General features: G+C 46.2%; 1 protein-coding gene and 1 long non-coding RNA gene across 5 annotated transcripts in view; both read right to left on the minus strand.

The window, feature by feature from the left end:
• PSMD1 (proteasome (prosome, macropain) 26S subunit, non-ATPase, 1) overlaps positions 1 to 7,020 on the minus strand; it is a 128,044-nt gene extending 121,024 nt beyond the window's left edge. For 2 of the 4 annotated variants that reach the window (XM_011998081.1, XM_011998080.1), the window contains exons 1-4: positions 6,843 to 7,020; positions 2,583 to 2,626; positions 1,570 to 1,643; positions 1,217 to 1,386 (exon numbers count right to left, since the gene is read on the minus strand). In XM_011998081.1, coding sequence (XP_011853471.1) covers positions 1,217 to 1,386; positions 1,570 to 1,643; positions 2,583 to 2,626; positions 6,843 to 6,858 — 304 coding nt within the window. In that variant the 5' untranslated portion in view covers positions 6,859 to 7,020. Of the gene's footprint in view, positions 1 to 1,198; positions 1,387 to 1,569; positions 1,644 to 2,582; positions 2,627 to 6,842 lie in introns of all 4 variants that reach the window. The other 2 variants (XM_011998079.1, XM_011998082.1) reach the window with 2 other exon arrangements.
• A 7,043-nt stretch (positions 7,021 to 14,063) lies between these two features.
• LOC105552415 lies at positions 14,064 to 25,104 on the minus strand. Its single transcript, XR_001008003.1, has 3 exons — positions 25,090 to 25,104; positions 22,182 to 22,295; positions 14,064 to 16,885 (listed from the first exon to the last, which is right to left on the minus strand). It is a non-coding gene; the product is annotated as an uncharacterized LOC105552415 (long non-coding RNA).

A 25,104-nucleotide genomic window follows, 5' to 3' on the forward strand; every position in this document is an offset into this window, starting at 1 on the left:
AGGAGTTTCAGACCACCCTGGTCAACACAGTGAGATCCTGCCCCTATTTAAAACACAAAAATCCATCAAATAGAAGAGGTAAGTAAGGTATTTCACCCCCTACTTCTAGCTTAAAGTGAAGAAAGTACTCTAGTTTCAAATAATATGGTCCATCCTTTTAAGCCATCAGTTCTTCCCACTGGATTCACAGATGACAGCCCAATTCAATGAGCATCCGACAGCAATAAAGTAACTTGCAAAATTTTATCATCATCATAGCAAAAACTTTAAAAACATGAACACAGAATCCCAGGGACAGATGAAGATACCTCCATCAACCCCCTTGTGCAGCATTTCCCAATTTCTGAAAGAGAATACCAACCTCCTCCTTGTACGTGTTCAAGTGAATAATACAGATCTTCTATTAATCAGCAATGTGAAATATCTACACTGTACAGTCCTGACAGAACATACCCTTGAGCTCTCTGTACTATGAATCCAAAGTTTGAAAAAGACATGTCTGAAGGGTATGCAGTCCCTTCTTTCATTTACTACATCAAGAGTTTTCAAGCATTTTTTTACGCTATAAAATCTTTGTATAAAATCTTACATAACTGGTTGAATTTACAACTCTGGTTGAAATATGTGTCAGAGAATTCAAAGCCTTGCCCGTGTGTTATCCCCTTCCTTCAAAAATAAGGAAACAAGTAAGAAAACAATGGTTACATGTAGAAACAGTATGGGTTTTGGAGTGAGTAAAACCAGGTTTTAAATTTTATCCTCCTATTTAATAACCATGTCTTTATCACCTCAAAACCCAAGTTGTCTCATTTGTAAAACGGCTAGCTCCTTCCTCACGGGGTAGTTGTGGAATAAACCATGGTATGCAGAGTGACTAGCATGGTGCCTAGCACAATGCGGATACTCAATAATGGTTTCTTGTATTCGAAAAAAAACTACATAAACTGGTACCACTTGTTACTCATAGTAATCTGATTTAATCTTTTCCTCTAACAGTATGCTTATTGGACTGGTGATCATCACAACCGCTGAGAACCAGCACTCAGTTGAAGGGCAGATCTAAAAACTCAGCCTGCATAAAATTATTACACAAAGATTATGAACTTCCAATTAAAATGAAATTTGGCAACATCAAATTCAGGAAAAAAGCTTCTATGTGCACTATAGCAAGAAAGAAGCCGACAAGATAAAGCCTTACCAGATAAATGATAATTACCTATAATAGTCTCCACATATTCAGAGTTATCATTGACATTGAAGAGGTCCCCCGCTCCAAGAGCATAATTCAGAGACTCCTCAAAAGCCCCCAGGTGATAAAATACTTTAGATGCCACCAAGGCTGCAAACTGCCGACTCCGGAAACCTTCATCTTCGTATAAAACCTCTCTGAAAGAAATTAGAAGTACAGGTCTAGTTCAAACTGTGGTTTTCCCTAAAAATCCCAAATCTAAATATTCAAGCCACAATTCAGTTAACAGCAAATTTCTAAATGAATCAATAAGCCACAAGACCCACATTGACAATTAAATTTGATCTACCTTATTCTGATTTATAAAAATAACTTCTTACATTTTGTCTACAGACTCGGAAATCTCTGCCCAGAAGTCATTAACAACTGCATTCAATTTGTGTAGTGCAAATTCCTGTAAAAGACAACCAAAATCCTATTTTGAGATAGACTTATCATTACACTTCCTTAAAAAATTATTTTCAGCAAATCAATGATCAAATCCTCAGTAATATTTACTCAAACTTTTACTCTATGACAAATATAAAAATTTATCAACTTATACTTTTTCTTGAGTTTACACATTTCTTTTCTTTCTCCAATCATCAACATTTTTCTTCTTTGAATATAAACAATTACCTCCAGGTTGCTGGTTTAGATGTATAGGAATCAAGTATCTAGAGCCACTAGAAGTACATCCCAAATTTCCATCAAATAAAAAACTTTAAATATGTGAAAGAGAAGCAACACCTTTTTGTGTTTTCTGTTGATAACGAAACTGGGGTCAGGGGAGGGGAAGGTGTGGTGGCTCAAACTCGTAATCCCAGTACTTTGGGAGGTCAAGGCAGGGGGATCACTTGAGCCCAGAAGCAGGAGTTTGAGATCAACCTGGACAACATAGTGAGACCCCATCACAACAAAAAAATTTAAAAATAGCTTAGCTGAGTGTGGTGGTGCACGCCTATAGTCCTAGCTACTTGGGAGGCTGAGGTGGGAGGATCATTTGAGTCCAGGAGGTCGAGGCTGCAGTGAACCATGACCACACACTGCACTCCAGCCTGGGTGACAAAGTGACACTCTGTCTCAAAAAAGGAGAAAGATTAAAAAAAAAAAAAAAGGGAAATTAGGGGGCTATTCAAGTGCCGTAATGAGGTTTATTTGTCTTAGCTTTGTTAAACTCAAGGGAAACCAACTGCTGTGGCCAAAATACTATCCTCTCTGGCTAGGTTACAATAATTGGGTACAAGTCAGCTAGGATAGCAACTTTAAATGATGGAAGATTACAGACATCACTAAATTCAAAAGGCTTCACAGTATTCACACTAAGCCTAGTTACTTTTTCTTCAATTCATACCTTAAGCTGTGGTTCATCTTCATCCAGAAGAGAAATAATTCCAGCTATGAGAGAAAAGATGTAACATGATTATGAAACACATTCTCATTAAAGTGGAAATTAACACCTGGTCAAAAATATATGATGGCTGAAAAACAATTTTTTTGAGGGGTAACTTCTCTAGGGGAATGATTATTTTTCTTTGAAAGTGTAAAGGTTTATATCTCAAGTTTAAGACTTAACTATATTATCAAACCCTCATGGCACCACATATATCACATCACTTGCCTAATTCAATGGTTTTCAAAGTGTGGTCCCTGGAATAACAGCATTAGCATTGCTTGGGAACCTGTTAGAAATACAAATTCTTGGCCCCACTCCAGATCTACTGAATCAAAAATTATGGAGATGGGGCCCAGTACTGTGATTCTTTTGCTTCCTATAGTTTGAGAACCATTGGCCTAATTTACTGATTAAAATGGGAAACTTTCCTGTACAATTTTAGAATAAAATTATTCATACAAAATAAATCAACAGTTATAAGATTACTTACAAAAATGGGAACATTTAGTCATCAACTCAACAAGGTAAAATACTTCAATTATTTCAAGGTGTGTATATTATGGCACCTCTTTCTTATCACAAGTAACCTGGGTTTTACTAAATGATGAACAATCATACTCATTCTGAATTCAATTACCCAAGCACAGTGTTCTCCATATGGCTTCTCTCAGCCTCAGGGTATTACCACTAACATAGGAGAGTAAAAGGAATAATTGTCCTCTCCAAAAGAACACAGCTTGAAATATAGTAAATGATACAGGAAATTATTGTACTTACACCACAAAGGAAACCACTCTCAAATGTTTTCCATGTGGGTTTTAAAATCCTTCCAGAACACTGAGTTGAAACTGTGATTTGATTAAAAAGTGTCAAGGCAACTTAGTTAGATGTAGCCATTTCTAATGGACAAGTATAGGTTTGCCAAATAGCTTAAGCAGTCTTTAGAGAGCCATACAGGAAAAGATACAAAATCTACCAAGCAAAACTAAAGTAGCATAAAAGCAGATATAAAGAACCTCTTGGTACTCCAGGTTGGTATGACAAGGCCAGAACAGGGATTCTGAATGGACAGCACAGGGAACAGATAAATTTCAAAATTCAATCAATGAAAAAGAAAAAATTGCAAACTAGTGATAAGGAGTAAGAGGACAGGCCAGAACGCTTTAAATGTAGAACAGATCTTAAATAACAGAACACCTAATACTAAAACCGCTACCTATCCTCAATCAATGTATCTGAACGGCTTTTACCAAACAGGGAGATGGATTTTTACATTCTTTGGTTTGGTTCCACTTATGACTAACCGGTTACATGATTGTCCTGGCTTGGAAACTCAGCCTCTGGCCATGGACCAGAACTAAATAAAATACACTCCATACATTAGTACTTCCCATTTTAAAAACAAAACAGAACTCTCTTCTGGAGAGGGGAGAGAATGGGAAAGGCCTAAGGATGCTAAAAACTTCTTATGCCATTATAGGAACTGAGCAGATATTGGTCTAAACTTGTTGAATCAATTGACAGAAATATTTGGATATTATTTACAAATATGGAGATATGTTACAGCAGACACAGCTTAAAAGTTGGGAATAGTTGCCTCTGGGGATCAGGGGAGGGAAAGTGAGGTGGGGGACTATTGTTTTAAAGCTTTTTAGCACAACTTGCCTTTATGTGTCTGTATGATGTTTAAAAAAAAAAAAACAAAAACACACAAAATCACACATCCCCCCCCTAAAAACACCTCTCTCTCTCTCTCTCCACTCCCCTGCATGGTCAAACCTCTTGAAAAAAACTAATAGAACATGTTGAGCTCTTATTCACCACCGTATGCTAGTGCCTAGCAACTGCCTGGTCAATAAATGAATGAACAAATTGACTAGTCCACACCAGAACCAGGACACTAGCCTGTTTAGCACCTGGGACAAATTCTAAGCCAACGTGAGCCATAGGACAGAAAACAAAGTGACAAAATATTTTAAAGACAGTTGACAAGTAACCCAATAAACTTCAATGGCATTAATAAACACGTACTATATGATCACCACAGAATCTCAGGAGAGGACCTCAAAAATTATTAGTTTTGCCACCTTAAAGAGGCTTAAAGTCTATTATATTGTCACCAAGTGCTTTTTCAGCCTCTATTTTAAAAACTCAAGGGACTGATGAATTGCTTTGATTAGCTGACTGAGCTCTTCAGTCAAGACATACTTTTGAATTTCTGCCATGCTCTCAGCAGTGTTCTAAGAATTGTGAAAACAAGCTTCCTGCTCAAAATTCTACCAGGGAGAGAAAGACAGTAATCAGGCAAGTAAACAAACAAGGTAACTACAGAGTCGTGGTGGAGAGAGAGTAAGCGTGTTTCAATAGAATGATCAGGGAAGGATAACATTTGAGTGAGAGGAAAGACTGAGAAGCTAAGGGAAAATCTGAGGAAAAGAAGACTAGAAAGGAACAGAGTGTGCCAGGGCCCCGAGATAGGAAAGAAACTGACATATTCAAGGGACAAAAAAGCCAGTGTGATTAGGATGTATTGAGTGAAGAAGAGAGTACTACAAGACAAGGTGGAAATCAGATCATGCGGGTCCTTGGTTAACAGTCTGGATTTTACTGTATGCCAGGGGTGTCCAACCTTTTGGCTTCCCTGGGCCCCAGTGGAAGAAGAACTGTCTTGGGGCACACATAAAATACACTAACACTAATGATAGCTAATGAGCTAAAAACAAAAACAAAAAACAAACAAAAAAAAAACTTTGTGTATAATTTTCACGATATCCGCCACCACAGATAAGAAAAAAAGTCCTTGACAAAGGGTTGGACACGGCTGCTCTAAACACAATGGAAGCACTGGTGGATTGTAAGCGAAGAAGTATTACGTGATTAAAGTTTCAAAAAGCATACTTCACAAGAAAAACGGACTGTATGGAGGTAATGGTCGAAAACAAAGCCTTAAGGCTGATATAGTAACCCAGACAAGAGATGAAGGTGGTTTGGGCCAAGTTAGAAGAAACAATGGTAATGGATGGATTTGAAACAGAATGAGGCCTATAAGCGGCTAGAAACTGAGTGTTTATTTGATCTGTACAAAGCTCTGACTGGAAAAACTTCCTGATACCGAACTAAAATTCATCTCGCGATTACTTGTATTCCTTGGGGACAAAAAGTCTTATTCCAGGTACAAGTGACAGCTCTTCAAATGTTTGAAAGTAACTATGTCTCCCAGTATCTCCAACGATCTCCTTAACCAATCCTCGTAAAAATAAACTTTCGATCGCCTTACCATTCAGATTACTGTCTTCTGCTCACCAGTTTGTTTACAATAAAATGCTTTTTTTTCGTGGGTCAAGCACAGAGTAGGAAAATGAGAAAAGGGTATGTAAGCAGGCAAGGGAAAAAAGTACCAAGGCTCTGGACAGCTACAGGCAAGTCAACCTGTCGGGGGAGCTGAAGTCTCAATTGAAACTTGATCTCTGTAACTTACTCCATTGCAAAAGTCACTACGTGAATCTACCTATGCAATGGTTTGCGTGTATGAAACCTGCTCCGCAGATCCATCCACCTTTCTTGAATGTACAATCAACAGACTGAGCACATAACCTCGAAAGCGTAAGTAGGCTCGCAGTATAAAGGTATCTCCAAGGCGTCTTCAGGGTCTTCACCGAACCCAAAAGTTATCTATCTGTTTTGAATGAACACCCTTGGGTCGGACCCAGAAATGACCCACCTCAAACCTAATTCCGGGTTTCATTCTAAGGAGAATGGCGCTCGGCCACGTCCAGAAACACTTCTGTAGCTGTTAGGCTGCCTGGCCAGGGGGTTGCCTTACTATTCAATGGCACAGGAGCCCATCCCACCCCGACCCCCTGCGGGGAAGGACTGGGGCTGGACGACCTCACACGACCAAGAATGGGAGGCAGAGGAAAAAAGGGAAACCCTTTTGGGGTAGGGGGAAGGCCCAGGAAGCCCCTCGGGTCCTGGCGCTGGGGTGTGGTTGGGGAAGGATGCCAAGGCGGTCGACCCGGCTCGATTCCCTCAAGCCAGAGAAGCAAGCAGTGGCCTGATCAGACTCCCAGCCCCCGGCCCGGAGGTGGGCCTTAGGCAGCGAGAAGCTGCCCAGGCCAGCGCTCCGCCGGGAGGTGCCCAGTCACCGGCCCTGACTCAGCTAAAAGCCGGCGCGACGGCGGCTCCTCCCTCCAGGCGCTGGCTCCGAGCCGCACTCACCGGCCGAGGTGATCATGGCTGCGCCCCTCACTCGCCCGTCGGCTCCCTCGCCGTTTCAGCTGCGCAGTGTATCTGTCAGCTCAGGACCCGCTCAGTTCACCGCGCCTCCTCGCTCCACGGGTGCGCTGCTCAGTCAGTCGCCTTCTCAGGCCGCCGGCTCTCTTCTCGCCAGGACCCCTCCCGCCCCGGGGCTGCCCGCCGCCCCGCCTGCCGTCCGGCGCGAATTCTCCCCGGGACTGCGTCTTCTGCGCCGCAGTCTACTCCCCAGTTCTCGCGGAAGGGTAAACGGAGAACACCATTGTTTTCTGTAAACCTCCTCGAGGTCAGGAGTACCGCGCGGTGGGAATACTGGTCTGCACCTGAGGTCAGGCATTAGAATGGCCACACCTATAAAGAGAGGACCCCATCATCACCCGCCATTGCTGAGAGAAAGGGTGTTGAGGGGAGGTGCGAGCATTGCGCGCAGTGCCACCTGCTGGTGGGAGGTCTCGCTGCAGCACATCTCCCACCAGCCAATACTTGGGGAATTGGGGCAGCGGCAGACAGCGTTTTTTTAGAAAAGTGGCTTTCAATTGTTTTCTAAAGCAAAACACATCATAAAAAAAAAGAAAAAAGAAAATCCCCACAGAAGTGCTTTATTATCATAATGAATCCACAAGTAATCATTGGCTTATTATAAAGTTAAACAATGAAGGTTTTTACTTACTTTTGGAATAATGTCCAGTGCTGTCAGTGTATTAAAATGTGCAGTAGTTACATGGTGAAAGCCTTTCCAAGAGAGAAAAAATGTCTTCCATTCTTTCCTTCTATCTCCCTAGGTCCTCTTTTCCCCTGACGGCAGTGGGTTCTTCGCTTCTAATACATCTTCAGAAATTTGAAATGGCAGTTGCAATGGCCATTTGCAGTCTTATACTAGCTTCAGTAAGCCAATTTATTTCAAGAGTCAGTACTGAGAAAGTCTTGACAAAGAATAGTGGCAAACGGTAGCATTTTTTCAGCCACTGGCCATGCACTATCAAGTTAAACTCTTCAATCGGACAGCGATGGCAAGTTCATTTCTACGGCCTTCTACCTAACCTAGGGGCACAATCAATGTCTTGTGGCTGCCAGCGAATTAAATGTGCTTGATAACACATTTTGTTCTATGTGTGAGTTTTTTTTAAAAAAAGTTAGAATTCTTAAACTGTGGCTGTTTAAAATATATTAAACATAATTATTGAACACTTTTGAAGAGCCTGTGGCTCAGATTGAAAGGCAGGGCTCGAGAAGATGTGCATGCAAAGGAAACAGATTACTTGAGGTGTCATTCTACGGAGGCACTTCTGTTTTTTTGAGACAGAATCTCCCTCTGCTACCCAGGCTGGAGTGCAATGGCGTGATCTTGGTTCACTGCAACCTCCACCTCCTGGGTTCAAACGATTCCCCTGCCTCAGTCTCCTGAGTAGCTGGGACTACAGGCGCGTGCCATCACACCTGGCTAATTTTTGTATTTTTAGTAGAGACAGTGTTTCACTGTGTTATCCAGGACGGTCTCGATCTACTGACCTCGTGATCTGCCCACCTCGGCCTCCCTAAGTGCTGGGATGACAGGCGTGAGCCACTGCACGCGGCTCTACAGAGGCACTTCTACCAAGTCCTCACATGAAGACACCTGTGTGCTCCAAACCCCTAGAGGAGTCACAAACAAATGCCAACAGGTAATGAAAATGAGTAAAGCAGGCCCAGCAAAAGAAAATACAAGCTCCACAGGATGGCGAATGGCAACTAACAGTGTCAAGGAGGCACTAGGGGGTGGTGGGGACTGTGATAAAGAGCGAGTGACTGGCAGGGCACAGTGGCTGACAACTGTAATCCCAGTACTTTGGGAGGCCGAGGTGGGTGGATCACCTGAGGTCAGGAGTTCGAGACCAGCCTGGCCAACATAGTGAAACCCCATCTCCACTAAAAACAAAAATTAGCCAGGTGTGGTGGTGGCTGCCTATATTCCCAGCTACTTGGAAGGCTGAGGCAGGAGAATCGCTTGAACCTGGGAGGCGGAGGTTGCAGTGAGCCGAGATCGCACCGTTGCACTCCAGCCTGGCGATAGAGTGAGACTCCGTCAAAAAAAAAAAAAAAAAAAAAAAGTGAGTGTCCCATCTAAAGAGAGCAACTGCTATTAAGTTCCTGCCAAGAATGCAGGGTGACTGTTGGAAGACCTATGTTTTTTCTAAGAGAAGCCAGAAATCAGAATTTCATGCAGTATCTCCAGAATTTTAAATGTTGGCTACTAATTCAACATGTTTTAAAACAGAGAGGTGGTCAACGTGCCACCTCTGCTCTTCAAGGAGAGGGCATTCTGTATGAGAGGACAATCCTGTCTTCCACCTGGATGTTGTGTGTGTCATTGCCACAAACCCGTGTGAGCCTCACGTGAACCTGTGAGATGGGCAAAAGGTAAGAAGCTTGGGCGCAGACATCAGGCTCCTTCCCCCGGAGGATTCTGTTCTCCCTCCTGGGTGACTGGCCCAGGCCTGTGGCTTCTCCCTCTCCAGTCCATTCTGCATTCCTTAGCCGGAGCAATCTTTTTGAAACTCAACTCTGATTAATTCCGCTCCTTCAAACCTTCAGTCCCCATCTTGGACTCTATTTTTTTTTTTGCGTCTTTCTTCTGTGTTTCTGTCCATAGCCGCCTTCTCACTCCCTGCATCCCCTGTGAGAGTGAAATGCCATTGGCTGCTGTGCACAAGGTGGTGGCTCATACAACGTGTCTCTACTGCCCTGTCCTCTCTCCTGAGACTCACACACCTCCCGGGCAGCTCTGCTTGGTGGAGTCACAGGCTCCTTCAACTCAGTGACCTCAAAGTTGTGCACACTCTTGTGGCCCCGGAGTTGTGTGTCTCCTTCCTTGACCTCAGTGTGGGTGAAGGACATCCATCAGCCACTGCAACAGAAATCTGACTCTTCTCTTCTCCCACAACCGTCAGCACCAGATCTCCTCTTTAATCTCTCACACCAGCCTCTCCCATCCTCACTCCATGACCCAAGAGTTGCCTCCCCCTCTTCTTTCCAGACCACGACTGCCGCCTACAGCCTTGACTTCCTGCTTACAGTCCCAGAAGCCTTTGGTCCACTCTTCACAGCCAGCCCAGAGCATGATCAGAACCAACACGAGCACGACTTTCTCCTCCAGGATGGTGGGACTATCTTCATGTGTCTACAGTGTGGCTCTGGCGTGCCACACTCCAGCCATCCTGAACCCCTGAAGCTCCCAGAGTGGCCACATGGCCATGTACCTTGTCGCTGACCTTTGTACCTGCTCGTGTCTCTGTCATCAAGGCTCTCTCCCCCACACTCCAGGTTAACACCACTTACTTTGAGTCTCAGTCAGGCGGCACCTCCTCCAGGAAGCCTTTCTTGGCCCAGCCCACCATGGGCTCCCTTAAAGCCTTTACTCCACACAGCTGGTATCACATCTCCTTGCCCCAGTCCCAACTAGGCAAGGAACTACTCAAGGGCAATGCCACATCTTGGGTAATTCATCTCACTGCCCACTAGAGTAACTAGCAGTTATTGGGCACATAATAGGTGCTCAATAAATGTTTCTTGGATGATCGGATGAATACCTGGTCATTTAGTTATTGGCACAGGGCTAGAAGTCAGACCTACAGTTCTGAAACCCCTGCCCTGTCCAACTCTAAAATGAGCTCTATTTTTTAGAACATAGTGAAATCACGGAAAGAATTCTTAGGATGTGCTCGGTTTAGAAACAACCTCCCTCCAAAGTTGAGTGACACAAAACTTCTTAAAGCCCAATCAAGGTCAGCTGTGGCCTCACACAGGTATCGACTGGGCTGGGAGCCTTGTCAGGGTAAGGGGAGGAAATCGCGGCTGTGCCTGACCCTGGATTATGCGCTCTCTTTCCCGGCGAGGCCACTGTGGTTTCCGAGCTGCCCAGAGCATCTCCCCGCGACGCCCGCTAGTGGGCGCAATGCCTCCTAGGAGGCGGGCGCTGGGGAGGAAGCTGTGACCGCCCCTACCGCACCGCGTAGCCTGCAGGCATTCAAGTCCCCGGGTTTTAGAAGGGCTCCGTTCTCTGGTCAAGAATCGAGCTCGACTGCCTCTTGAGCTGCACGGAGATAAGGTGGAAAGGGGAGGCCCGTGGAGCCCGGGAGCCCGGGAATCAAATCCCTGCTCTGCCACTTCGCAGCGCAGTGCTGTGGCCGCGGGCGTCCCCCGAGCCCAGTCTCTCCCGCAAAAGGAAAAGGGATGGCTGGATCCACCTACCTGGCAGGGCCGCCGGGACGCGCAGCGCAGCGCTCAATACACCACGGATTTTATGGCTACTCAGCACGAGGCTGGTGGCTGTTTCACGTACAACACGCGTGCCACATATTTTTAGAGTAAAAGCATTTATTCCTGGGAGCAGAGATGCGAAACGCAGCCGGGAGACACGGGCCTCCCATGGGTGGGTGCTGGGTCAGAGGGAAATGCCTCATCAAGGCTGGAATTGGTCTGGGTGGACTGACGTACGAAAGGATCGGTAAGGAACTAGGTTCTCTTCCAAGGATGGTGTCCAGGAGGGCGCATATTTTGGGCAATTGGAAGGCTGCCCTGCCCAAGCCGACTCCTGGACGCCGCTGTCCTGCCCTTGCCCAAGGGTCTGGGGTGACCAGCAAGCTCTGGGTGACTGTGGAGGCAAATGCCACAGGAATCACAATGAACCCCAAGACAGGCCTCTCACTTGTTTCCCGTGTTTTTTTTTTTTTTTTTTTTTTTTGTTTTTTTGATAAGGAGTCTCGCTCTATCACCCAGGCTGGAGTGCAGTGGCGCAATTTCGGCTTACTGCAACCTCTGCCTCCCGGTTTCAAGCGAGTCTCTGCCTCAGCCTCCAGTAGCTTGGATTACAGGTGCCCGCTATCATGTCCGGCAAATTTTTGTATTTTTAGTAGAGATGGGATTTCACTATCTTGGCCAAGCTGGTGTTGAACTCCTGGCCTCAGGTGATCCACCCACCTCGGCCTCCCAAAGTGCTGCGATTATAGGCATGAGACACCGCGCCAGGCTTCCCCTGTTCTCGAAGGGTACTGTCCAATACAGTAGCCACCAACCATAAGTGCTATAGAGCAGCTGCAATGTGGCTAGTGCATCTGAGGAAATGCATTCTAAACTTTAATTAATTGAAATTTAAAAATAGATACTAATTCCATAGCTGCAAAACCTTTGAGTATATTTGAAACAATTTGAGGATGTGTACATTTAATGAAATCTAAATACAGATAAAGTTTTTCTGATGAAAATGTAATATTTGAATTGGGCTCTAAGTGTAAACTTCTCATGGGATTCAAAGACAATATGCAAAACAGAGGGCAGAATGTCTCGATAATTTACAGTTGAAATGATATTTTAGATATATTGGGCTAAATGAAATGTATGATTAAAATTAATTTTATCTGTTTCTTTTTACCTTTTTCTAATGTGGCCACCATAGAAAGCTACCTACGTGCCTGCGTTAGATTCCTTTTAGACAGGGTTGGCTTAGACCTTCTCCTGGGCCTTCTTCCCTCTGACCTCCCATTCAGGCCTGGCCCTTTGGCCTTGCTTCAAGGTTTTGTCCGCTCTTTGGAGCTGCCATATGCTGGGTCAGACCAGAACCGGGGGCAGAGGCTAAAGGTGAGACCCACTCCCTCCTGTCCAGGAGCGAGGGGCTGGGGGCGGGGGCTACCCTGGCAGCCAGGAGTTCTGGAGCCAGTGATATACCTGGGACAGTGGTGGTCAGGGTGAGCTTAGGCTGGGGTTGGGGTAATGATTCAGGACAACACCCTGCTCTGAGATATTGTTAACTGGTGAGGAAGAGGAGGAACTCAGGGCTACAAGACACAAACTGAGTTTCTGTAACCACAACTCAAAATCAGGCTTGGTCACAGGACTAAGCGAGGCACCTAATTACTAAGCGAGTGCAGACGAGGACAACAACAAGCCTTCCTTGAGGGTCTCTGAATTTCACTGGTCAAAGAACAGGCAGTCCTCGGTCTGCATTTGTGGCAGGAGTCCCAGCTGGGGCTGGGGAGCCCAGGGAGGACACCACAGAGGGTTCTCACCCTTGCCAAAACCACAACCCCACAGTGGCCTCAGCGCCCAGCCCTGGTTTGGACCTGAGCTACCCCACTTCCTGGTCCCCACTACAGTGTGAACCATGACATACATGTCCCAGTATGGCCATCTCTGCCTCCAGTCCCAATTAGGCAGCCCCAAATATAAGCGACCCAGAGGGCTCTGGCTCAGACCAAAAGCATCTGAAGGGTCCATGTGGGATCCTGGCTATCCACCCTGCCTTGCACCTCATTTCTTCCTGAGCTCCAAGGTTACACAAGTGGCAGGCTGCTCAGGCCAAATTCCGCCTCTGTCCCAATCCTTGATCCACTAACACACAAAACCAGGTCAGAAGCGGTTATGCAGCCCCTGGATACAAACAGCCAGCTTCCTGCACTCACTCACTGGGCTGGCTATGTTTGCCATACAAACAGGACAAAGTCCAGGCCTCCTGACCCCAGGGAATAAAGCCTGCAGCTTTGCTTTGCTACACTTTAAAGCACAGGCTGCTTTCAAGTTAACTAGGCACTCCTTCGCCTTCTCCAGCAAGGCTGAATCCACGGTTCTCTGCTAGGGTAGGTGGGCTCAGCTCCTGGCCCCTTTGCAGGCTTGCCTTAAGTTTTGGGTTTGACAACCAAGGGACTCCTGTGCACTAAAGTTTGGAGACAAACACTTTGAGAGGAGAAAAAGTGTGACCCAAATAGTAGAAAGCATTCTCTGAGACTCAGTTAAGGTTGTTTTAGCTCTGGTTAAACATGCACGTGTGTGCTCACACGCTCACACACACACCGTTGTATCCTAAGCTGAATGCTATCTTTTCAAAAATCTGGCCAGTAGCTCATGCCTCTCATCTCAGCACTTTGGGAGGCCAAGGTGGGAGGATCACTTGAGCCCAGGAGTTTGAAACCCGCCTGAGCAACGTAGTGAGACCCTGTCTCTATAAAAATGTAAAAATCGTTTTCTAAATACGTACTTATGCTTTTGGCTACGGGTTTTTTAATCCCAGCTGGCAGGGCAGGGGAGATGTCATCCAGGGCAGAGGCTGGGAGGCTTTCAGGCCACAGATTTCCACCATCTGCCAAGCTTCCCTGCTCTCCAGGGTCCCGGTTAGGAGCCCCTTATGAGAATGAAGAAGATCCATTTTGCTTTCAATAAGATATCAACGAGGTACTTCTTGGCTTTATTAGATATGGGAATTTCCAATTCAAGTCAGAAGCACCACAACCACTGCCATATTAGAAAGACTAGTACCCGAGAGCCCAGACTGTCACCCGGCTGGAAGCCCCTGGAGGAGGGCTCCCAGGGACCACTGACCTAATCAAGGGCCTCCTCCTTCACACACCACCCTCCACCCCAACCTTTATGCCTTCTTAGAGTCCTTCAGGGAAGGGACCCACCGTCAAGATTGTCCTTTCTGGCACCTAACTCTTCTGTCTGCTAGAAGACAGCAATGAGACTGCCCCTACAATGATGATGCCTATGGTGACCACATCTCAAAGAAGCTGAGATGGATCTCAGCCCTTGATTGTCACTTGGGAGGGAGAACCCAAATCTTAGTAAACAAAGACTTTCTCTCTTGAACCATTCACAGGAATACTGAAGGTAATGAAAATGAAAATGTGTAAACCATCCTTTGGAGCAGAGACTACAAACTCACATGCCCGCCTGGACCAGCACTGGGCAGACGTCCTCCATGTATGAAGTGCAGTGGGGGATGGGAAGGGTGGGGGAGGGGGTAATGGTGGTGGGGGTGAGCCACAGCAGACTTGAGATGACAGCATGCCCCATCCTCCACCCAGAAAACTAGGTATTTTTTATACGTAACCTCCCGAGTTTCAAATATTGTCAATACATACAAAAGGTTATGAAGCCTTATAACTTCTGCCCTAGGCAAATTCCACACTTAAACAAAGCTCCCTCTCCCACCAAATAAGAAAACTTTAACAAGGTGATTACAAAGAAAATAAGAAATAGAAAATGATAGCAGCTTCAAACATACCAGTCTCCCTGTTTTAAAACAAAATCAATAAAATCAGTGAATCACAATTCATTGAGCTCATTCTTGTCTACAAGGAAGCAGCTGGATGGATCTACTGGCAGGTAGTCCTGCAGGATTAAAATGAGGCCCACTGCCAAAAAACAACCCCAAATAACGTCCTGCTCGTCCTCATACCATCCTCATCAGGCAGGGAAGGAATAGGATTAGACTCCCTATTAGGGAGAATAGGTTGAGGCACAGAGCAGGAAGGACCCCTCCTCAATATCACAGAGCCCCTCTGTTGGGTCAGACCAGAACTGGGGGCAGAGGCTAAAGGTGAGACCCATTGCTGTCCAGGGGCAAGGGGCTGGGGGTAGGGGCTACCCTGGCAGCCGGGAGTTCTGGGGCCAGTGATATAGAGCCCCCCAACCAAAACAGGTTTCCCATTGCACCATTTGGCACCATCTTGGAGACAGCTGAAATAACGAATCAAAGTTAGGCAGCACCTTGCAGGGCACTGAGCAAATAGTAGGCACAGTTGTGTGTCTGCTGAGTAAACTGTGCATCATGAATGAAGGGAGCTACTTCCCTCAGCTAGTGCCTCCCCTCCAGGGAAATCCAGGAGCTGCCTTTGCCATTCCGAAGACTCTGGATTTCTCCAAGGCAGGCAAAGAAGACAAGGGAGGTAATGGTGAGTTCCCTCTGCGAGTAAACACATGGATTTCCCGGCTCTAAGGGAACATCATCGATTCTGTCAGACTCACGGACACACAGGAAGGGATTCCAGAACCCCACAGAAACACAGAACCCAGCAGGGCTGTGTCTGCAATGAGCTTAGGCTCGGACCTGAGACCTACAGCAAGTCCATACCCAGTAGTCCAAGCCCCTGGCTTTCCTTCTGTTTGGTGCCTATAGGAATTCCCTAGCATCCTTATACCCAGAGGACTTGGCACAGAAAGTCGATGTCAACATGAGAAAGAAAGAGGCTCTTTGTTCTCCCAGGCATGCATGGCTATTTCTGTCCCCGCCCTGCAGCACACAGACCTTCTTGGCCCTGGCCCGACAAGCCCCCAAGGCAACAGTGTGGTCTTTATTTTGGCTTGCTCTGGGAGCCAAGGTCCAGGGAAGCCTGACCCTCTGTGCTCTGGGGGACCGTGACAGGGAGAAGGCATTGGCTCAGCCAGAATGTCTCAAAGGTACTACAACTGGCATTGAATGGACCAATTCTTTGCTGTCGGAGACTGTTCTGCACATTGTGGGATGCCCACTACATGCCAGGGGTGCCCCCACAGTCACTGTGACCCCCTCAACACACACACGTTTCCAGTGCTGCCTGGAGGGACAAGCTGCCCCTGGTTTAAAGTCACTGGGCTGGTGGCCCCCTCATGCATTTGTGAAACAGAAGCCCCAGAGACTAAGTGACATGTGTAAGGCCACACCTCAGCTCTGATGACTTCTGGCCCAGAATTCTTCCCAGCTGCACTCTCAATGATTGGTGCCCATGCATGTGCCCGGAACACTGCAAACACACCATGGGATGCCACAGCTCTGCAGAGCCTCAAAGCAGAGAGCCATCTGTCTCAGTGGCTCAGAGAAACCGAGCAAGAGAGACAAAATAACCTCCCTGTGATCAGACTCAGCAAATGCTGGGTGGGGAGTAGGTTCCCAGGGGAGACACTGTTTTAGGTCCTGCTTGTCCTAGTAAGTCCCACCGTCTAGCTGGTAACTGTGAGTGTGGCAGGCCTCCAGCAGGCGGGGCTTTCTGTAGTCTCCATGGAGACTTGGGAGCCAGTGAGAGGGAGCCAGCCCCCAGCCTGTAGGTTAAATGAGCCAGGGACAGCCCAAGGGTCCAGCCTTCATCTTGAGTCCCCGGTGGGCTCAGCAGGAGTGTGGACGACTCCATCGCAGGCTTTTGACCCCCTTCCAAGGTCCTCACAGTCTCCATTGGGAAATATGGCTGTTAGTGCCAGCTCCTCCTCAGGTTCCTGGAAGTTTTCTGGAACACAGGAGAAGAAATCACTGAATCAGAAGAGAAACGTTATGAGTGAGTTATCTAGGAAGGAAAAGGAGAAAGTTGGCCCCAGCAAATATCTACTTAAAAACCAAAACAAAATACATATCAAAAACCTTAACAATGTACATACCCTTTGACTCACAAATTCCACTTCTAGGATTTTATCCTAAGAAAATAATTAGGAATAATTAGTGGACCTGCTGGAGCTATCTTGCTACCGGCCTAAGGATGAAACTGACACTGAAGATGGGCCAACAGAGAGAAAGAGCAAGCCTGGGTCCTTGCTGGGGTCCCTGACCCCCTGAATCAACCAACTCTGAAGCTGACTCCACCTCTGGACTGTCTTTTAGGTGAGATAATGATTTCTCTTACTGCTTGTACTAGTGTGAGTCATGGTATCTTTACTTGCAGTTGAAAGTGTCCTGATTCAATGTCCAACAATGGGACTGGTTGAGTGAACTATGGCTCACTCATATAATGGGATTCAGGCATTAAAGATAATACATAAAATTCCACAGATCTAAACACACACACATATACACACACACACACACACACACACACACACACACACACATTGAATAGAAGTAAAATTGGGGAAATCTGAATAAGATCTGTGGATTGTGCCCATGTCAATATCCCGTTTGTTCTATTGCACTACAGTTTTGCAAAATGTTACCATTGGGGGAAACTGAGCAAAGTGTACGCAGGATCTCTCTGTGTGATCTCCTTTTTTGTTTTTTGAGACGGGGTCTCACTGTGTCACTCATGCTGGTCTCGAACTCCTGAGCTCAAGCTATCCTCCTGCCTCGGCCTCACAAAGTGCTGGGATTTCTGTATGATTTCTTGCCACTGCATGTTAATCTAGAATTACCTCAAAAAAGAAAATATGTTATTGACATGTAATTATTGCTGTGGAAGGCAGTTATAGTATGTTATTGATGAAGAAAGAAGATTCCAAAACAGTAAGTACAGTCACGTGCAACATAATGACATTTTGGTCAATTATGAACCTTAATAAGAGAGTGGTCCCATAAGATTGAAACACAGCTGGCCGGGCATGGTGGCTCATGCCTGTAATCCCAGCACTTTGGGAGGCCAAGGCGGGCGGATCACAAGGTCAGGAGATCGAGACCATCCTGGCTAACACAGTGAAACCTTGTCTCTACTAAAAATACAAAAAATTAGCCAGGTGTGGTGGTGGGCGCCTGCAGTTCCAGCTACTTGGGAGGCTGAGGCAGGAGAATGGCATGAACCCAGGAGGCGGAGCTTGCAGTGAGCCGAGATTGCGCCACTGCACTCCAGCCTGGGCAACAGAGCAAGACTCCATTGAAAAAAAAAAAAAAAAAAAAAAAGATTGAAACACAGCTAAAAAATTCCTGTCACCTAGGAACCTTGTAGCTGTCTTGATGTTGCAGTACAAAGCGTTACTCACATGTTTGTGGCAATGCTGGTGGAAACCTACCGCACTGCCAATCATACAAAAGTCTAGCACATACAGTTATATACCGTGGACAATGTAGACAATACTTGATAATAATAAGAAATGACTGTTACTGTTCTCTCTCTCTCCATATATATACATATATATGGGGGGGGAGAGAGAGAGAGAGAGAGAGAAAGAGAGCAATGCCGCTGGAGTGCATTGGCAAAATCTCGGCTCACTGCAACCTCCGCCTCCCAGGTTCAAGCAGTTCTCCTGCCTGAGCCTCCCAAGTAGCTGAAATTACAGGCATATGCCACCATGCCTGGCTAATTTTTGTATTTTTAGTAGAGATGGGGTTTCACCATGCAGGCCAGGCTGGTTTGGAACTCCCGACTTCAGGTGATTCACCAGCCTCAGCCTACTACATGTTTTAACATTATTTTAGAGTGTACTCCCTCTACTTACGTATGTATATATATAAAGATATATATATATACACACACATATAAAGTTTACATATATATAGTTAATTGTAAAACTGCCTCAGGCAGGCCCTTCAAGAAGTATCCAGAAGAAGCCATTATCGTAGGAGGTGACAGCTCCATGTGTGTTATTGTCCCTGAAGACCTTCCAGTGGGACAAGATGTGGAGGCAGAAGACAGTGATACTGATGATCCTGACCTTGTGTGTAGGTGTAGGCTAAGGCACATGTTTATGTCTTAGTTTTTAGCAAAAAAAAAAAAAAAAAAAAAATTAAAATAAGAAAAGCTTATTGAATAAGGATATAAAGAAAGAAAACATTTTTGTACATTTCTGCAATGTTTTGTGTTTTAAGCCAAGTATTACTACAAAAGAGGCAAAAAGCTTTTAGTAATTTAAAAAGGTTTTTTTTTTTTTTTTTGAGACAGTCTCACTATGTTGTGCAGGCTGCAGCCCAATTGCAGGATTACAGCCTTGAACTGTTGGGCCTGAGCGATCCTCCTGCCTTGGCCTCTGGAGTAGCAGGGACTACAGGCACGCACCATCACACCTGGCTAAAAAATCAAAAAGTTTATAAAGTAAAAAAGTTACAGTAAGCTAAGGTTAAGTTATTATTGAAGAAAGAACTATTTTACAATAAATGTAGTGTAGCCTAAGTGTGCTGTGTCTCTATAGTCAACAGTAGTGCACAGTAATATCCTAGGTCTTCCCATTCACTCACCAGTCACTTGCTGACTTAGCCAGAGCAACTTCCAGCCTTGCAAGCTTCATTCATGGTAAGTGCCCTAGGCAGATGTACCATTTTTTGATCTTTTATAGCATATTTTTAGTGCGCGTTTACTATGTTTAGGTATGTTGAGACACACAGCTACTTACCACTGTGTTACAGTTGCCCACAATATTCAGGACCGTAACCTGCTGCACAGGTTTGTAGACTAGGAGCAACAGGCTATGCCATGTAGTATAGGCGTGTAGTAGGTTGTACCATCCAGGTTTGTAAGTACGCTCTATCGTGTTCACACGACAAAATCCCCTAAAGATGTATTTTTCAGAAGGTATATCCCTGTCATTAAGCAACTCATGATTGTATAAATGCATGTGATTATGATATCCTATATTTATCATATAGTATCAATGTGTGTACATAGTCCATAAATGCCATTTGCATTTTAACACATTCACTTCTACATGAGATTTGTACATACCACAGAGAGAGAAATTATCCAAAATTTATGTAAAATGGTTAATGATTCTGTTGCTTCATCTTTTCTCCTTTAGTTTCCAGGTATATCCAAAATGAAGGCAGAGGGGTTGAAGTTAGCATTTTTGCAATTAAACATTTTAAAAATCTGCTGCATTTTGAAGATGATATAGGAGTTTATTAAATTTTAAATAGCACAAGGAGAGATAGGTAAATAGAATGGTGTACCCCAAAATATAACTGTAGTTATCTCTGCATGATGGAATTAGTGAATGGTATTTCACATTTGTTTTCTTTCTTTTTTTTTGTTTATTTTTTTTTGAGTTTTCAAATATGATAGGCAGAATTCTAAGATAGCCCCCAAGATTCTGGCCCCTTAGAAAGCCCTTCCTTGAGTCTGATGGGCTCTGCGAATGTGACAGCTTAGTCACTCTGGGGCGTAGGGTGCCTCTCTGACAAACGCAGTGGCTAGTGACTCCCTTGACTCCTTAAGTTATATGAACTCCCTCCTAGCAGACTGGAGAGGGGGTTCTCCTGCTGGCTGAAGGAGGATCTCTTGTGAGAGGGCTTGTGAGAGCAAGGAATGGCAGGGGCCTCGGAGCTGAGAGCAGTCCCAGCTGACAGCCAGCAAGAAGTCAGGGACCTAATCAGTGCCTTTGAAGCTGCGAAGCTTGCAATTATTTATTTATTTATTTATTTTGAGATGGAGTAGCTGGGATTACAGACATGTGTCACCACGCCTGGCTAACTTTGTATTTTTAGTAGAGATAGGGTTTCACCATATTGGTCAGGCTGGTTTTGAACTCCTGACCTCGGGTCATCTGCCCACCTCGGCCTCCCAAAGTGCTGGGATTACAGGCATGAGCCACCATGCCCGACCTACTTGCGATCATTTCTCATGCGGCAATGAAGACTGACACATCAACTAATGGTTTTCTTTCTTAAACAAGAGACACAATGAAAGTTAATTTTGAATCACCGTTCATTGTTTCTGTAACAAAGCTATACTTCTCAGTGCACTTTGGGACAGGGCTATGTCCATTCAGCAGGCTACACCCTTCCGAGTACTGTAGCCACTCCCATCCACGGCATAACTATCCACAGTTTCAGTTAACCTGCGGTACAGTCCAATAAGATATTTTCAGAGAGATACCTCATTCATGTAACTTTTATTATATATTGTTAAATGTCTTCACTGTGCCTAGTTTATAAATTAAGCTTTATCATAGGTATGTATGTACAGGAAAAAACAGCGTATACGTCGGGCTTAGTGCTACCCATGGTTTTAGGCATCCACAGGTGTCTTAAAGCATCTCATGTGGCAAAGGGGAGAATCAGTGCGCTTTCTATGTCCCTAACATCAGCATTGACATCTAGGGGTGTCTTCCCCTTCCCCTTCTCCCTCACTTCCATTTAGTGGCCTGATGATTCCACCCAGGTGTGGCTCCCGGCTGAGTTTTCTCCCCTCCATTCCCACTGCCCAGGTCGGGCCCAGGTCACCTGTTACCCCTCCTGGGACATGGCAGCCTCCTCCTAGCTGGGCTCTGCCGAGGTGTCGCCCTCTCCTGGAGTCCACCTCTCTAAACACACCCCAATCTCTCCACTCAGCAATCGCTCACGGCACACTACTTCTGAAGGCTGCACATCTGGGACCCTGATTTGGTCCAAACTCTTCCCTTCAGCCTTGGCCCTCACTGGTTTCCTTCTGCACCTTACTCCCGGGGCCTCTCGATGGTGGTCCCTTTTCTGATCATGACATCATGCTGTCACTCCTTAGCTCAGTGCTCCTTTTCTAAATCTTCCTATGAAAATCCCTTCATCCCCCAGTTCAAATGTCACTTGCTCCAGGACACTCCCTGGATCCTCCAGGGAGACTCGCTGTGTTTGGTCCCATGCACCCCAGCATGCACCTGGAGACACCTTTGTTACAATCCTCCCCATACTGTCTTTATTAGGTGGAGACTCCTGGGGAAAGAGCCCAGCCTGATCGAGCGCATGTGCCCACTGCCTGGCATATGGGCACCTCACATTGCTCACCCCCACACCTGGCACATGGCAAGCACTCCATAGATGTTGGTCCACTCTGTCCCTAAGGTCCCCAAGTTCACGTGACCACTCCCATAATTCTGTGCACCTGGCCTTCAGGGTGCAGGAAGTCGGGGAGCACTCACCATGAGCTGGGCTTCTGCAGGCAGCAACATCCTGGTCCTTCCTCCGGCTCCAGGGACCCCAGGAAAAGCAGGCCAGCAGTCCAGGGAGGCCTGGTCTCTCCCAGGCTCCTTCCACTAGGAAGAACACAAAACCTGAGTCAGAGGGTCACATGGTTTCCACTTCACAAGACTGAGAGATTTTGTTTGGCAAATCAAGAGCCTCAACTGTCAACTGCCCTAGTTTCAACTGTCTGATTAAAAACACGAAGTCTGACTTGCAAAAGTGGGTGGGTTTTTGTACTTTAAAAACAAACTTTAAAAATGATTGCTTTACTTTATCTATGTTATCTCATTTAATTCTCACAAAAACCCTATGATGTAGGTACCATGTTGGGGAAACTAAAGCATTGAAAATGACATGAAATTAATTACAATTACATAGCACCAAACAAAATACTCAAAGAGCTGCACATTCCCTCTGATTTTAGTTCAAACTCTTTCTTGGCAGGAATAGATATATGTTTTAGTAATCTATAAAGTCAACAGGAACAAGGTTGTTTATTTGTTTGGTTGGTTTTTTTTTAAAGACTTCAGGCAACCAAAACAAGGAAAATCCTTGTTCATAACCTTTGTTCAGGACCTATTTACTCTCAACCTGCGCCCAAATGTAATGAGACTGTATCCTTAGTTTTTCAACCCAAAAGCAGCTGGATTAGGTACCACAAACTGGGTAAAAGGGCACTGCCAAAAGGCAAGCAACCTAGAATAAAAATTATCATCAGACGGTGAGGAAAGAAATCAGAAAACTTTAAAAAAACAGATGCAACCACTAGCGAAATCTTAGTGACATGAATCCATTTGATGTGAGGATAATAGTGCTGTCCATTGCAAAAGCGGCAAAGAAATCAGTGGGCTATAAGTTATAATTACACTCGTTACCTTTAGTCATTTGTGAGGTTTAATTTTGTTCAGTATGTTTTCATAAAAGTAGGAAAGTGCTTAACATAGTAGAGAACAATTCCTTTGCAAAGTGTTAAAATCTCAAAAGTATTAGTGTTTATTTAAAAGGAAGGGAGGATTCATTCAGTCTTTCTGCATGCCAGGCATGGTATCAGGAAATGGGACTGCGGATGGTGTTTAAACCCACAAGAGAACAAAATCATGTTCACAAGGGAACGAAAAATCATGTGGTAAGAGCTCAGAGAGCAAAGCGATAAAGGGTTCTGGGATTTCGCCAGTGAACTTGCAAATGGGAGCAGGGAAAGTCAAGGAAGCCTTCCTGGAGGAGGAAGTCCAGTTCTGAATGCACAAATGGGATTGGCCAGGTGAGGAGGAGGGAGGAGAAAAGGCTCTTCAGGCTGAGGCAACAGCAATGTGTCTACAAAAAGTTTAGGAGGGACTGGGCGTGGTAGTTCACGCCTGTAATCCTGGCACTTTGGGAGGCCAAAGTGGGTGGATCACTTGAGGTCAGCAGTTCAAGACTAGCCTGGTCAATATGGCGGAACCCCGTCTCTACTAAAAATACAAAAATTAGCTGGGCGTGGTGGCAGGCGCCTGTAGTCCCAGCTACTTGGGAGGTTGAGATGGGAGAATCGCTTGAACTCAGGAGGCGGAGGTTGCAGAGAGTCGAGATCGCACCACTGCCACTCCAGCCTGGGCAACAAAGCAAAACATCATCTAAAAAAAAGAAAAAGCATGCACTCTTTAGGGTACAGAAAATGTGTGTGAATTCCCTTCTTTCCCTAGGAGGCCAGGTCAGCAAAGCGGTTGAAACCAAAATCAGAACAATCACAACCTCAACAAAAAAAAGGGATTGCGCCCTAAGGGAGGAGGGTTAGGGCAGGCGCACCCGCCTAGGCAGGCCAGGCTGGCAGGTGAATGTGACATTGGTAGCATCACAGGTACCAGGTCTCCTTGCTGGGACCCCCCGCCCCCCGACCAACGCCAATACCCCAGGAGACACACAATACAGCCACTCTCTGCATTATCTACTTAAGAGGAAGAGGCTGGAGGGCGTGAAGGGCTGCCCAGCTGGGCAGTGAGAGAAAGCAAAGATCTCCCGGGTTTGCCGGATGCAGCAGCTCCTAATGTGCATGTTTTCATCCTAGAACACGGGAGAGTTCCCGTAAAGCCTTGCGTTCCAGGAGGAAGGAGATCCTGACCCTTTTGCTGATGGCAGCAGTCACGGGGGCTGGGGAAAGACCCTTAAACCCCTTCCACCTTTTAGGAGAATGTGGAGGGAAAAGGTGGCCTCAGCAGACCTGGGGGAGGCAGAGAGACACAGCAGTTGGGTGCACAGCCTTGGTGGGCGGCCAGAAATCACTAGAAAATGTGCTCTTAGTCCCTCTCACCTCCCCACTCTCCAAGTCCCGAGCACCCGTTCCTTGCCCTCTTAATAAAACCAGGGCTTCCAAGAAGCCTCCACCGCGCTGGACATGCCCCTCCGCCCCTCCTAGGGCTCCCGACGCATGTCTAGCTGCGCAGCGCCCTAGAATTTAGCTCCTGATACCGCCAATCTCCTTAGCCCCTATCCACCCCCTTGAAACTTTCCCATCCCAAGGCTTTCCCATTTCCTTCCCTAACCCTCTTTTCCTCTCCCCGCCCTCACCCACCCCCTAACTCCTAGATCTCGGCCCTGCCCGATTCATCCCTTCTGTCTACCCACTCCCTCTGCCTTCTGCTCGGCCTCTCAGCTTTCCCACGCCCCCTAGGCATCTCCCGTGCACTCTGGACCCTTCCGGGACAGACTCGACCCCCTACACAGGGCCTGTTCTCTGCTAGCTGCGCGGCCTGGCTCTAGGCACCTCCCTGCTCTGAGCCTCAGTTTACCTCGGTGCTCAATGAGGGGGACTGGCCAAAGGGGTCCAACTTGGGGGACGTGCCCGAGTTACCGCCCGCCCGCGCCCCGCCGGGCCCCGCGCAGTCTCACCTGGTTGCCCGGCTC

This window comes from Mandrillus leucophaeus, unplaced genomic scaffold (assembly GCF_000951045.1).
Source record: "Mandrillus leucophaeus isolate KB7577 unplaced genomic scaffold, Mleu.le_1.0 Scaffold555, whole genome shotgun sequence".
NCBI classification, from domain to species: domain Eukaryota; kingdom Metazoa; phylum Chordata; class Mammalia; order Primates; family Cercopithecidae; genus Mandrillus; species Mandrillus leucophaeus.